A 14,927-nucleotide genomic window follows, 5' to 3' on the forward strand; every position below is an offset into this window, starting at 1 on the left:
TAAACAAGATGGTGGGGGTCTCTCGTTACAATACGAAGTTACTGGACTTACTGGGAGCTGTGGTTTTGACTACTTTGCCATGACAGCCAACCCAAACAACCACATGCTGTGTTACCGGCGTGTGCAGACACATTAACAGGTCCTCCGGGTTTAAAAGCGTGTCTCTCGGCTGGCCAGGGAACTGTGTAAAAACATCAGCAGCTTCGGCAATTGACAACAAATACTAGCGCACTAGCGAGCAAAGACGCATAATAATCTATAATATTTAAAAATGAACTACTCCACATTTAATGACATCATCATCACCATGACATCGTTTTTTGTGCTTAATGTGCAGACACAGATAGAAATGAACAGTCGGACCTCACATCTTTGCGCCACCTGGTGGTTAAAACGAGACTAGCACCCTGTTTTTTTTCAGCTTGCTGCAGGATTAAAAATCCTTAGTCCAGCCGACTGGCTCCGCCCCCTCTCAGTCTGACCATTGCTGGGGCAGGTACAGGGTAAAGGTGTCTTACTGGGAAAACGTGTGTTCTGAGGCAGAGGTGGGAACACCATCTGTGTAATTTACAATCTAGTTGTGAATGAAAAAAAAAATGAAAAAAAACTCTGCTAAATAAAATGATGTCTTATTTAATTCCAAAATACTTTGTTTATGTGTGGATGATGAGGCCGAGGTTTATTGTTATATATTTAAATCTATACAGTCGCCTTGAGTCCAATGGAGACACGTTCCATCTTGAAAAAAATCAAGCTACTTCATCATCTACGGGTCTGTGCATTAAAACACAAGGTGTCGCCTAATTAAAAAAGCTGATTAAATCATAGAGTGAAACATTTAGAAGCACCTCTACAGCATCTTCTGCAGGGTATTAAACACAGAGCTGGGAAGTAAAAGCAGTAAGAGAATGTTGGAAACCTGCACACAGTAATCAATAGTGTGTAATTAACGGACCTGGGAGTCCTTTCTATAAAGCCATTTCAAGTTGTTCTGCTTCGCTCGCTTCTCCTGCCGTGGTCTCACAATGTAATTGCCACGGAAGTTTGTTACACTTTTGCCATTTGTTCTGAGTGAGAGAGAGCGGGTGAGGAAGAAAGAGAGCGAGACAGAGACAGACAAAAGGGGGAAATAAAAAAAAATGTGTGCTAGAAAATAAGTGGAATTCAGGCACAATTTAGTTGCTGGAGTAATATTATTGCTTTATATTAATTTGTTTAAAATGTACTGTGAAAGAAAAAGAGGCTTAATAAAACACAGTTTGCATATTTCTTTACATTTGAGCTGTGAGCTCAGTTCAAAATCATTTTAAAGCTTTATATCTGCCGTGTCAAATTTGATAAAGTACAATCATGTTTTATTTTGTAAAGTTGCTACTTTACAGGAATATGGACCAACTGTGTAATGAGTCACGTTGTAATAAATTAAAATTCAAAGTTGAACCAGCTCCTATTATGTAACAATGATTAATTTCTGTTGTCCTCAGAACACAATTTGTGTTTGTTTCAGTAGTGACATGTACAGGTGCCACTGGGCAAGTTTTAGCGGTTTCCCTCTTTTATTTCTTACAGTGTACATACTAATACTGATGACACAGAAATGATGTCAGTTGTGGCAGAGGTGTCTCCAGTCCAATTCATATTCTCCCACTTAGACACACTGTTGTCTGACTTCCTGGTTTGTTTCCTGGTCCTCCCTTATCTCCGCTGCAGCCGTTCTTGTGCAAAATTGTTCATACTGTTTAGATAACTCTATCTTAACCCTGCTGAAAAAGTACAGTTTTTATGGAAAAAGGGAAGCTCAGCAATACAGTCTGGCTGCCACACCTCACAACCCCCCTGCACCTTCCATTCTCTTGGTTCTAGTCTAGTCAGCAACTGCATCCATTACCCAGGATCCAGCCAGTATTCTTTCCATTCCCTCACAGAACTAGTGTCCTCAGGAATCATGTAGAGGTGTCACCTCAGCTGAAGACTCCCGATTTAAGTGAGTTTCTTTTGAGTCAGTTTGTACTCTAAGCTTTTGAATGAGAATGTAGATGGAAGTAATCTGGATTAACTGTAGATATAATTATAGGTCTACCACTCCCACTTATCCCATCTGCTTTGGAGTGCAACATATTCTTCAATCTTTTTTTGCGAAGTGGTGAAGCGTGGACTCCATGCTGAAGGACCAGGTCATCAGGCACTGAAGACATTAGAAGGTTTTAGTCTCTTAGATTGAACCATCACACAGACTGTTTTTATCATAGGATGCATTCCCCCAGCTGGTAACATTAAAATAGACCCTCAGACCAGAGGTTCTTTGAAGTGCAGAACCAGCTCCAGAGTTTCTTGGGCTCGACTAACTTCTACAGACCTTTCATCCCTAGATTTTTACATTGCCTCACTTCAGTTAAACTAAATTCACCTGGAACCCTGGCACTGACAAGGCACACTTGATCTCGCCAGGCCCCACACAGCAGTTTGATGTTTAAAGGAGTCATATCATGCTTTTCATTCTAAAAAAATATTAGACTTTAATGTCTCAGTAAGGTCTCTGTAAATTTTCATCCCATAAAACCCTTTAGATCGTCCACACTGCCCCTGTCAATGTGTGGTTTTCACTCTCCATCAGCAAACGCTGTGTTTTCTGGGCGTGTCGCAAGCGAAGCTGCTCACCACACCTCTGTGCGGAAGCGCATACCTTTTTTGTTGTTGTTTTTTTTTTAAAATTGGCTCCATGGATACGAGCCACCGCACGGTTACGATACAATAGGTGGCAGTAGTGCGACATTGAGAATGCAATCCACCACAATCCTCCACAGAAGAAGAAGACCCACTGCAGAACTGCACAACATTAGCCAGCTGATTCGTAGCGTTGTAGAACCATACGTCTACGATCCCGAATCTGACCCTGAAGCTGAAGAGGAGGCTGTTGAAGTCACCACATTTCGGCTGATGCAAGATGTGTCTCATTGGTAATGTCGCATTTACTTCAATTTAATTGATTTATGTAATTTGCAAAGCGACTAGCGGTTGCTAATGCGAATGCTAAATGGCGTGTGCAGCTTCAATATTCACAACACGACTTACCTGGAAAACTCTCGTTAATAGAAAACACTACTTTAGCTTACATTATACAAATAAATAAGTTTGAGAGCATAGCTGAAATAATATAAATACATTTTACATTTACACATTTCACTGTTTTTGTCTTACTTGTGCTGCTGCTCTGACAATTTTATTTAAAAAATGTGCATTAATATTTAGAGCAATCACTGCATGACCTACCTGGGAACAAAAAGCATTGGTTCAAATTATATATTGACCTAACGTATTTTTACTGCTTTTAATTATGTTTTTTGTCATTCATGATAAATTTGACAGTAATATGTCTCTGTATCTAAAGTTGTTACAGGTATCTAGTCTACAGAGGCTAGTGAGCTGGTGCTGAGGATTCCTGGGGTGAAGAATCTGAGTTGCCATCTCTTCATGCTTGGGTTGTAGATGAAGGCAGTTTCCTGATGGATAAAACACTAAAACACTCATAGTATGATTGATGTAGACCACCTGTAGAATAACTCCTTTACCGTTTGAGTAAAAATGTGTTTTTTGTGAGTGCAACACTCATTAAGAATTTTTTTAACTTTATTTATATATAATTTATATGCGTTTTATTTATGGCCGCTTCAACTTTATAGCTTACCATATTAGAAAGAGAAAAACATGTAATTTCAATACTATGATTTCCTAAATAAAAGTGTTTTCCCTTCAGAAACAGAGTTTAGTGAAATACATAATAGTTAAAGCCAACTTTATTGTAAACCAAAAAAATACACCACTACTCCAAAGCTAGAACAAACTGTTACCTTCACACTCCAATGTGCAATGTATAGGTTACTGAGTTAATTAAGAAGTCTGGGGGTTTGAGGACGAAGGAGAAGCTTTTGCAGGGCCTTGCAGACGAAATGCATGAAAGTAGGGTAAACAGGGAGATGTGGTGATCCTTGTTCTCATCACTATTTGGAAGACTGAGCGGAAGCAGTCCTCTACCAGATGGAAGCTGTGGCTGTCCTCACCATCACCTCATCAAAACAAAAGGTAGTGCAATCAGAATTGTAGATTAGTGAAATGTTAATTATTATGTAGGTCAAAACCTTCTCTAATGTAAGAACACACAATACCAGACAAAAAATTAAACCAAACAAGAGGACAGGCCTGTCTGTGCTAAAACAACAGATAAACAGTTGTTACAATTCAAATATAAAATCTAAACAGTATATACCAATTAAAATCTTCTATTACCTATCTTACTGTTGGTACATACAAACTTACATACCTTCACTCCTGAGCTGGGCAGATGTCTGTGTACCAACAGTCTGCAGTGATTTCTCTGTTTGACAGCCTCCTTGCATGTGGGCAACTGGGATTTGCCCTCCTACAGTATAGAAAAGACTGTTACATTTACTGTAAATTGTATTGGTCCTACAAATATAATGGCTATGGTACAAGCTATCGGTAACTGACCAGATAAGCAGCAGGTATTGTAGAGATGTGACTAATTAGCAACTAAGCTTGAAACACAACACAGTAATCATTCCAACTAATCATGTTAGAATTTGATAGAACAATGACATAACCCCAAATCACAAGTTGATTTAGGCTGGACAGGACGGGGTAATAAACATAACCGCGTTCATCTGCAGGTTCTTTTTGTAGCGATCGACCAGCTGTAGCTCTAAAGTGCAAAGGCCTAAAGGCATGCTATCGGCTAACGCAACACACAAACAGGAGCGGCAGCACGTCAACAGGACAAAAGCTCGATCCACCGCTTCCTGCCTGTCGCCGATCGAAGGCCCATCGCTATTAGCTGTTCCCCACACAGGTGTGTGGTTGCACCAACTCAGAGTAGCACATTTGAAAGGGACAAAGGCTCAGTTGACTCACTGTAGCCGTTAGCGACGCTAGCGATTAGCTTGTCTCACATGTGGGTAACTGCATTTTAAACAGACCCAACTAACATATTTAGATATCACAAGTATCAAGCACAAACTTACTACAGCGAGCTAGATCCACTGCTTCCTGTCTGTCGCAGCTGGAAGGGCGATAACGATCAGCTGTTCCCCGCAGGTGTATGCGATTACAGAAAAAGGACAGACGCTAGACCCACCGCTCCCTGCCCGTAGCCGCTCGATGCCGTTAGTCATTAGCTTTTCTCCACACAGGTGTGTGGCTGCAGGAGCCCATATGAGCACATTTGAAGGGGACAAAGGCTCGGTCGAATGGCTGTAGCCGTTAGCATAGCTAGCTAGTAACTTGACTCACACAAACTAACATTTTAAAACATTATAAATATCAAGCATGTACTTACTTCAGTGAGTGGATGACGGACTTTAGGAATAGGTCCTTTTTTTCCAACAGGAGCCGTGAAACAAATCCAGCATTGTACGCACCCTCGTTTGAAATGCACATACGTATAAATGCTGAGGCAGTGTTTCTGGCACCGGTCCGTTAAAAATAAAAGTGACCCACAAATCCTCACTTGTTGATCCCTTGGTAAAGTGAAGAGACTTTGGTGTTGGTTAGAACACCTAAGAACCGAACTATTTCTATGGGAGGACTTGGGCGCTGCCGTGCTGGTCTGTTCACGGTGAGTGAGAGGGGGGAAATGGCGGAAGTCCAGTTTTGGTTCGGGATCATTGTGGGGGTGGTGGTTCAGGATTTGCAAGGAGAACTTTCAACCAGTGTGACGACAACTGGGACACGGCCTCAGAGTAGGTCGTGGCTGTTTTCATTGGATGAGAAAATTTACGTTTTCAAAATGTGAAAAAAGCAGGAAATGCATTTCTACCGTGCTCAGTGTGGGTATATGTGACCCATAGAGTCATAGGGACGCTCCAAAATGTCTAAAAAGTGGATTTTGCATGATATGGGCCCTTTAAAGATCAATGCTCCTGACGGTCCCAGAGGTATAAATACTGCTGGCTGCATCCGTTACTTCTTTGTGTCTACCCAGCTGGGAAATGTATGGTATTGGTGACTGAACTCTTTATCGTCATCAAACTAAGCCTGGAAGGAGAGCAGCGCTGGAAGGGGAGGAGTAGTCATCTGTAGTCCCGACTTCTCATATATAATGAACAAAAGGACTTGTGGGTCTTTTCCTCACCTTTTGTACTGCCTGATTACACCATCTGGTGCATTTTTAAATTGTATTGGTCAGTGCCAGGTTCTGAAACAGTTGGTGAATTTGATGGACCTCCTTGCCACAACGTAGAGAAAGCGTTCATCTCTGCGTGCGTTTCATTCTAACCACTCTGGTAAGAACCTGCCACTGGAGGTCCTGAGACAGTTGTTGCTTAGTCAGCAGTTCTGTGTCAGATCATGTTTTCGCCGTCACTCCCTAGCCTGATAGGTAACTGGACCTTAGCTTGTTTTTTACCAAGCTTTGAATCTTTCCTCCTAAACCTCTGACTATGTTGTTCTGTATTTTGGGTGACGGTTAGTTGCAATATCTTAACAACCACATGTCCTGTAGGAGACCTTCCATGAAGATTGGTTTATTGACCAGGGTCTCCTCTAAAAAATCGCTGTGGTAAACAAGCTGTATGAATGTGTTCAGAATGTTGAAAGGGGCCCTGCAATAGACTAGCGATCTGTTCTCACCTCTCACCCTCAGCAGGCTGGGATACACTCCAGCCCCCCACAAGAAAAAGTAGGCAGAAAATGGATGGATGGATGTTAAAAGGGTGACCACACTGGAGCCTCTCTACATTTATCTCCTGCTCTATGCTTTAAAGTGGGATCTGACTTTTACCCCGTTTCTAAAAAAATATTTTTCAAAACGCAATCAAATGTGTAGCCATAAGACAGTTACACTGAGCTAATGGGCAGTCCTATTTGTTGGCGCAAAGCAGGTATCTTCATGAATATAAGTAATGATTTTGTTGCTGTTTTATATAGTATATACAGCCTTAGATCCTGCCCTTGTTGACACAAAAAGCACCAAATAGGGTAGTAGTGATAGACTATCCTGGTGATTGCCTGTTCATCTTTGTCCCGGACAAACCACTGCAAGAGTCAGAACCTACCGCCCGAGGCCTGATGGGGACAGTCAATGAATCGTTTTTAAAAGGTTGAAGAGACAAGAGATGCAAAGACCATGTACGAAATAAAAAAAGATGGATGAACTGAATATAAACAAAATTAATTACAATATACAAAAAATCCTACAAGTAGTAATACTGTCGATGTTTCCATAAAATAGAAACATACAAGAATGACACACATTGAGAACAGCGTGTGGTCGACCACATCATCTCGTTAGGGTCTGGTGATTTCCATGGAAGGCCCCTGAGCAATTAACTAACAGCCAACCGATGCGGCCAGCTCTAATTGAATGGGAGTTAAAAGAGGAAAATAAGGATAAAGAAATTAAAAAGAGGGAAAAAATGAAGCGAGGCAGACAGATGGAAACAAATGATAGTGGGATCCCAGGAGTGGTCAGAGGTGCAGCCAATCGATTGGAGACAGATTACATCTCTCTCCCACTTCGCCTTCTCTTTTGTTTCTCTCGCTCTCGTGCCAGTTCTCTCCCTATTTCAAACTCATTTCATGTAATGGAAACACTTCTGAAAAGAGCCTACCTTGCAGATCCATTGGCTGTACGAGCTCTACACAGATGCCCGTCCCCTTGTCGTCTGCAGGAGGGACGGGCAGTACACACACATTCATAACACCAACTGGCAGAGCTGGAACAACATCTGACAAACTGTTCATCAACTGAAGAGCTATTTACTGACAGTCATATAAAAATAGTTTTTATACCAGTGACACGAATAAACAAATGTCAAATAAACCACTGGTGCCAATATGAGACAGTCAAAAATAAAATCCTTTCAAATAGTATCGCTCAAATAGCACAAATCTTACGATTGAAGCAATATGTTAATTATATTTTTTATTGTTGTTATATGGGTGCAAAAATACCAGACTTTGACCAGTGGCTGTTCTGGTGCATCATTGATTTGGTGTTTGTGTGTGTGTGTGTGTGTGTGTGTGTGTGTGTGTGTGTGTGTGTGTGTGTGTGTGTTTGCAACTGTTATCTGTGCAACATGGCAAACAGCAGAGAGCATCGTTCCAGTCGGTGAACAGCTGCTTGGATGAATTGAGGAATAAATGAAAATGGACAACCGGCACCGGGACCGGCAAACACACTGACAACATGAGCGGATAGTCCCTCACATGTTGACCAAAATAGCTGAGAGTAGGATGATGGCAGTGAGTGGCGGGAGAAATGCCAAGCAGAAAGAACAGAAGGTGGCAGTGTGGTAGAAGCCTGCGGTGATAAGACGAGGTTCACACCCTCAATGCTCCTCACACCCTGTTCACTACACTCACTCAGCACCCCATGACGTGAACATTAGCTCAGTAAAACACAACCTATAGCTGACGTAATGCACATCAGGACTAAGGGGATGAATGAATGAATGAATGAATGAATGAATGAATGAATGAATGAATGAATGAATGAACGAATGATATGTACATTCACTTTCCAGTGTTAATCTAATTGTTTTGGCCAGGGATTTGTTGTATGCACCCACTGATAACTATAGGTTTAGTCAAGTCCAGACCCTCCGATGTTGATGAGTGATTAGGGTTAAGTACAGACAGCAGCTCCTTTGTGCCAATATACTAAACAGGGTCTGTATGAAAGTCTGATGACAGAATAGCAACGTCCAAAGAGCTCACTGCTGGTACATCTACTCAAAGTTGGTGTTCTTTATGTTCAGATTATAAAACAGACAGTTAAACAATACATACAAATATACCTAGTGTCACTAAATCTGAATTCTCACAGAAGAAATCCTTTCTTTCATTTGACAGAAATTGGCCCTGGTTGTCAGGACCAGAGCAAGAGCAGAAGCATCACATACAGTAGGTCCTTGGACTAAAAAGGCTTCTGTCCAAGGAAGAGGCCTCATCCTCCATCCTAACTAAAGGGTCCTGGTGAGTATGGACAAACAAACAGCCTTCTGGAAGATGGTAAGACATAATGACAAGATGTTATTGGGATGCATGAAAGTGAGGCATTTATACTTATGTGTCTGTGCAAAACACAATTGAGAGCGATTTAGAACTGTGATCACCAATGAGTTACTCAGGTGAGTGGGTGTTGGGGACCTCACACACTCAGGATGCCCTAAATGATTAGCATCAGACATCAGGCTATGCTCTGTAGAAGCAGATAATATATGAAATTGTACAGGAAATGGGTGTGGAGGAGGCGAGAGGGCGAGGCTGCCATAAGAGAGGGAGAGCAACCAGGACCAGTGATGCCATTCCCTAATCTCAATCCTTCTTCACCTTCAAAGATAAATGCAGTAACACCCTTGTTCATTACTGCAATCCATCAATCTGTGTGTTTAACCCTAGTGACTCCTAAGGTAAATTCTTGTTAGTGCAGTTCCTTTGTCACCACAGCCACACTACATTTATTAACAACCACATCTGACCGGAACATGAGGCGCACCCAAGAGATAAGTCCCATTTCAAGGCAATCAAAACTGCACTGCAATAAAAACCGATCAAGTAATTATACAGTACAATAAAGCAAGAACAAGGAGGGAATAAACACATGTACAATTAAAATGTGAGTGTAATAAAAGATGGGTCAGAGAGCAGATCTGCATATTTGCTACCTGTCTCTCTCTCTATCATTTCAGAGGCTGTTTTCCACAGTACTGTAATGCTGCGATGATACATGATGTGTTGCAGTGATAGTTTCAGGCTTTGAGTCACTGACCAACTCTCAGGATTCTCAGACACAAAAGGAGGCCTCAGCTTTAATTCTCTTCATGCAGCCAGCGCATTTTGTCTCCTATAGCTCAATGCCAACGGATTTGGAAGTGAAGCTGCTAAGAGCTATTACTCGCAGTCCTAAAGTGCCATTAAAATGACATCCAGGGTGACTATATCACCACCATGACTACAGCTACTGTTATGTTTTTATTACTAAGAAGAATTTGTCATCAAGGCCTTGGGCTTTGTCCTCCTCAATATAAGACATGCATTTTTGATTTGTGCAAATGCCTCTGAACAAATGTGCTGGACATTACATTAGCTCAGCATGAACAGTTATGTTATTTTTAATGGGATAATTGTTGCAGATGCATATTAAGTCATGTGGCCGGACGAAAAGGAGAGATACTGACTCTGGTTCAAGGAACCTGTAGCCTCTCTCTCCTGTTCAGTAGCTTCTACATGCATGTTGCATGTGTCGCAGTAAAAGAAACAAAACCTGAACTATGTGTCATTTTTAGAACACAGACACATTAAAAACCTGATCTACATGCAAGATTTGGCTCAAGACTTTACCTGTCTCAAAGCTGTTGATGTAATAGAACATCATGTTCTGAACTGTTGAACTAAATAATTGCTCATCATATAAGATTTTTTTAGATGAAATGCGAATTATTATACAGAGGAAGACAGAGTAGACAAAGGTGCATACTACTTCTAAAACACTTCCAGCACCACAGCTGAGATTAGGGACTCTGTGACTCAACCTTGCTGTTGTTGGTGCAAATTCCAGGTTATAAACTCTGAGTCACCGTGCAATGTGACTGATATTCTGGAGGAAGCCGAGAGTGGTAAAGGTGATCCATTTAGACAGAGCAGAGGGACAGAAAAACAACAGCCCAGACATATACTCACAGCAACACAGCTAAACCTGCTTTTCAAACGCTTTTCATGCTCATGGTTTTTGTGCATTTCAGGCTTTCAGTGCCATGACCTCCATTTCCAAGAATGCCATGCTTGTATATCATCAAAGCTGAGATCACTGCACAGGATGTGGTCCATTGAAAGGATGATTTAGAATCCATCTGTTTGGTAAACGTGGCCTTGCTTCTTTGACATTGTCTGTAATTTGACATTTTATAATAGATTTAGTTACTTCATTTTTTATAAATCAACAGATTATTTTCATGCTTAGTCAATTGCTACTAATTTTGGGAATAAGGCAAATAGAACAATTCTTATCCCAGAAGCACCATTTGGTGTCAACTGGATTTACTTGAAATTGAGTGGATATTTAACTTATTAACTGGAAGTCTAGTGACTTTAGATAGTTAATGATAGTGAACACTCGGACCCAAGTACTGCAGACCCATAATACCCACAATACAGTACCCATAATGCCAAGCAGCCTCGTCATGTAGTTTGAGTGAAAGGTATAAAAAGTGAAAGTACAGTCTGAAACAACTGCAGCTACCGTATATAAATATCTTTAACGAACTTCATTTTTAGACATTGGACCTGGTACAACACAGTGGATTTACTACAGAAAGTACAGGTTTCATTTAGTCAGGATCAGTTTCCATCCCAGTGCGCATATACATAAAATACGTCACGTCATTAAATATACTGTAGCATCCTAGTAAGATAATGCTGTATTTACCTGTGTTAGGAGGCATGGCTATTGGAATGCAGGAGTCCCCCTGTGCCGCTGATGAAGAGGACAGTATTGTCTTGGCCAGGAAGGCAGAAATGGGCTGAACTAACATAGACGTTAGACTCCCTGCTGACTCCTTTGACATTCCGTCTAGAGAGAAATACAAAAGCAATGAATCAGGACAATATACAATACCAAGCTACACAAGGAGGTCCTCAAGGTTCTCTTTTAGTTCCACTGCTTTTTCATTTGCTAGCATTTTTTAATTTGAACATTTCTAGTACTTTCACAAACAATATGTTTTACATATTGCTGTATGTAAAACATACAAACATAAAACAAGACTACATGGCCATGACCCACAGTACAAGACACTCATCTTAAATTGGAAGGACACAATACCTTTCACTGCTACATCTGCCTTGGCTGAGCTGTGCCACACAGTTGTTTAGGTATAATCTCTGTCCCTTCTTTAATTAGATTTTGAAGACATATTTAAATTCATTGTATTTTACTGTATTAAACTATAAATGTCACTGACATTTCACAGAGCAAAATGGTTGGATGGTCTATGCCCTGAAAGCACAGCATACATAGCTTTTGTGATGTACAGTGCAGTAGTTTTGGAAAATTGCATATTTTATGTTTTATTCCTGTGCGAAGCAACACTGTTAGTGATATCATTGTTGTGTGTTGTTTGCGAAGCCTTGTACTCACTACTTTTTTTACGAGACAGACCATATGTTAACGCACCATCAAACTGGAATACATCATGGTACAACACTACGCGGAAATGCTTGCAAAATTGAAAACAAAATTGAATTTCATTTTCATTGGAAACTGTATGTGATGGTCTATTATTAAAGGAGTGTCAGGAGGAATTTACCCTCACAGCCTTGTTCTGCTGAGATTAAACAGGCCAAGAGTGACAACATTTACATAGAACAGGACTGTGGCAGACCTCCAACGGCACCATTTTTATCCTGTACATAAATAGTTAAACCCATATGCTTTCTCTATATACAGATACAGTAAATGTGCACCACTGATGGCAGCAGCGTACCCCTGTGGACAGCAGGTCAGTATTTTTAAAATCTGCATTAATTTTACTGTTAACTACAGTATGTCGCACAGTTACTAAAATGGTGGCTGTGAAGTGAGGTGGTCAAACAGGAGAGCTACTGCGATGAAGCTAGGCATCACCCTTGATAAATTCAGACTGTTTTTTTAAGATGTTGTGTCCGAAATATCGCATGTGCATTGTGGTGAATCACATCTGCCACTCCCTGCTGTAGGCAGTGAGTACCACTCACTGCCTACAGCAGGGAGAGCTACTGTCCTGCTGATTTTCCAACTCTCTCTGCCCCAGCTGATATTAAATAACTTCACCAGGGGCCTCGTGTTCAAAGACTTGCATAGATTTCCTACTAAACTTGGCGTAAGTTCAAATCCAGAGAACTGTGTAAGTACAGATGTATCAACCTCTACTAATACTACGTGTTTTCTTTGTACTTACCAATTAACGTGGAATTGAGCGTAGGTGATTGATTAGCAGACTCCTCCCGTTACACACATTTATATAAATATGTTAATTCATTTAATTCAATTCACCGGCTCAGGGTCCACTACCCACTAGTCTGCAGCTTCCTCTGGATGCCCCCGTGGCTGGACCCATAGTGTGGTCAACAGCAGGATGTGCGCTGGCTGTGCAGGTTCTCGCTGCATTACAATCCAACAACAGACGCCTCTACCAGATTCTAATAGATCCTCTATTAGATCCTCGGACAGATCATCTAACAGAGCTGTAGAATATATGTATGCCCGTTTTGTTCATATTTCTACATCATCTCATCTAATTGCAGATGCGTGGCTGTATATTAATTTTTTATCGTTTTTCTCTGTTGTGACTAATGATCGTTTTCACGTAATTAACAGTTTCCCCGTTTCACCTTTTCTTGTTGCTAATGGGCTAATAGTAGTAGAAAAGTACTTATGCCAGCTACCATAGGTTTGTGCTTGTTTCTACTTTATGTAGTTTCTGATACATCTGACCTTAGGCATAGATTTGTGCTTACAGCGGGCTTTCGTGCGTAAGTACCCTTTGTACATGAGGCTTCTGGTCTCCTTGCCCAACACTAATCTACTTTCCACTGATAAACCAGTAGGTTAGCATGTCAGAGCATCACAGCTAGTCATGATCAACAGGAGTTACAGTAGTAAAATCAAAGCATAATGTATTACATACTCATAGTATTATATTGTTATTACTCAGGATAGTGACAATAGTCAGTATGTTAAATAGTTGTTGGCGTTCTTCTTATCCAGGAATCTGAATAGGGCTCATTGCCGTCTTTCGTTATTTCGGCCTTTGTCATAATGGTGAACTTGTGACACAGTAGTCATAAACTTAATAAAATAATATAGATGGGATATGCAATCAGCTACAGCCAACACAATAATAACTCATTATAAATACACGAGTCATTTGTTCCTAATATCTAATTTTCTCAGCCAGTCGCCTCTTGTTCACCCCATTAACTGAAACACATCGCTCCATCTCTGCTTCTCTTGCAGCTGATCTATACTGACTCCCAGTTGTGAATAATCTATACTCTAACCGTAGATGGTAGGACAAGTTCTCCAAACTTGTGCAAATCCCTCTTGGTTTCTTCATACCACACTTTTAGTCAATAACTTTCTAGTGGCTGGTCTGAAGAGTGACACAGCAGCAGTCCAGCTTCACAGGGCGATTAATAATCAATGCAGGACACCAACGAACAACATAAGGTTGAGGAACGAAGGCAGTGGGTGGGTGAGGGGGGTCTAAGACAAAGATAACAGAGGGAAACAGGATGTTGGAGATGCTTATACAAAGGGTGATGTGAACAGAAGTGTGTTAAAAGACAAGTAAAAGGCAAAATATAATCCAAAAAATGTAGAAGTTTGAACTAAAGAAAGATCCCACGCTGCATTAAATCCCACCTTTCTGTGTAAATCCTCGATTTTCATGGCTGTGGGGTCAGAGTAGCACAGAGGAATGTTCACTTCTGTGAGAGCTGTTTTATGCGAACCGGCCAGAAAATATGTCAAACGGAGACACACCTCGTTAGGAGGCAATGATGCCATCCAGCGTGTGTCAATCAAACCCAGCCTCTATTCGCCCATCAAGCCTACTTCCTCTTCAGGCTTCACCAGTGCTTGGCCTCTAACTTTCCTGTCAGCCACAGCTCATTCCCAGACTTCTGCAGCATTGCAGCGTGACGTTTAGTGTCCAGTTTCAACCTGAGCTGACATGCTAGAAATTAAAATAAAAGAAACTATATTGGGTTGTGTGAGAAAGATTTTTGAACTGAAACACTGAGCAAAGGTGAAACCGATTAACTGATCACAGAACAACAGAATGACGCCACAAGACAACTGAGCGAAGAAGGATGAGTCATTACATTTTCCTGAAAATCAAGTTCAGAGTATATGGAGGAGGCTCAGTACACCA

At 41.0% G+C, this 14,927-nt stretch overlaps 2 protein-coding genes and 1 long non-coding RNA gene across 9 annotated transcripts in view; 1 reads left to right on the plus strand and 2 right to left on the minus strand.

Moving 5' to 3' along the window:
* The window catches only part of LOC129604011 (uncharacterized), a 237,442-nt gene that overhangs the window by 210,595 nt on the left and 11,920 nt on the right, over positions 1-14,927 (minus strand). The window lies entirely within an intron of this gene.
* LOC114853122 (inactive N-acetylated-alpha-linked acidic dipeptidase-like protein 2) overlaps positions 1-14,927 on the minus strand; it is a 539,927-nt gene that overhangs the window by 185,338 nt on the left and 339,662 nt on the right. For all 7 annotated transcript variants that reach the window (XM_055508329.1, XM_055508328.1, XM_029146091.3 and 4 more), the window contains one exon: positions 11,441-11,584. In XM_055508329.1, the coding sequence (XP_055364304.1) occupies positions 11,441-11,584 (144 nt within the window). The remainder of the gene's footprint in view (positions 1-11,440; positions 11,585-14,927) is intronic.
* LOC129604012 (uncharacterized) lies at positions 2,316-3,757 on the plus strand. Its single transcript, XR_008694535.1, has 2 exons — positions 2,316-2,957; positions 3,389-3,757. It is a non-coding gene; the product is annotated as an uncharacterized LOC129604012 (long non-coding RNA).

This window comes from Betta splendens, chromosome 4 (assembly GCF_900634795.4).
Source record: "Betta splendens chromosome 4, fBetSpl5.4, whole genome shotgun sequence".
Lineage (NCBI taxonomy): Eukaryota > Metazoa > Chordata > Actinopteri > Anabantiformes > Osphronemidae > Betta > Betta splendens.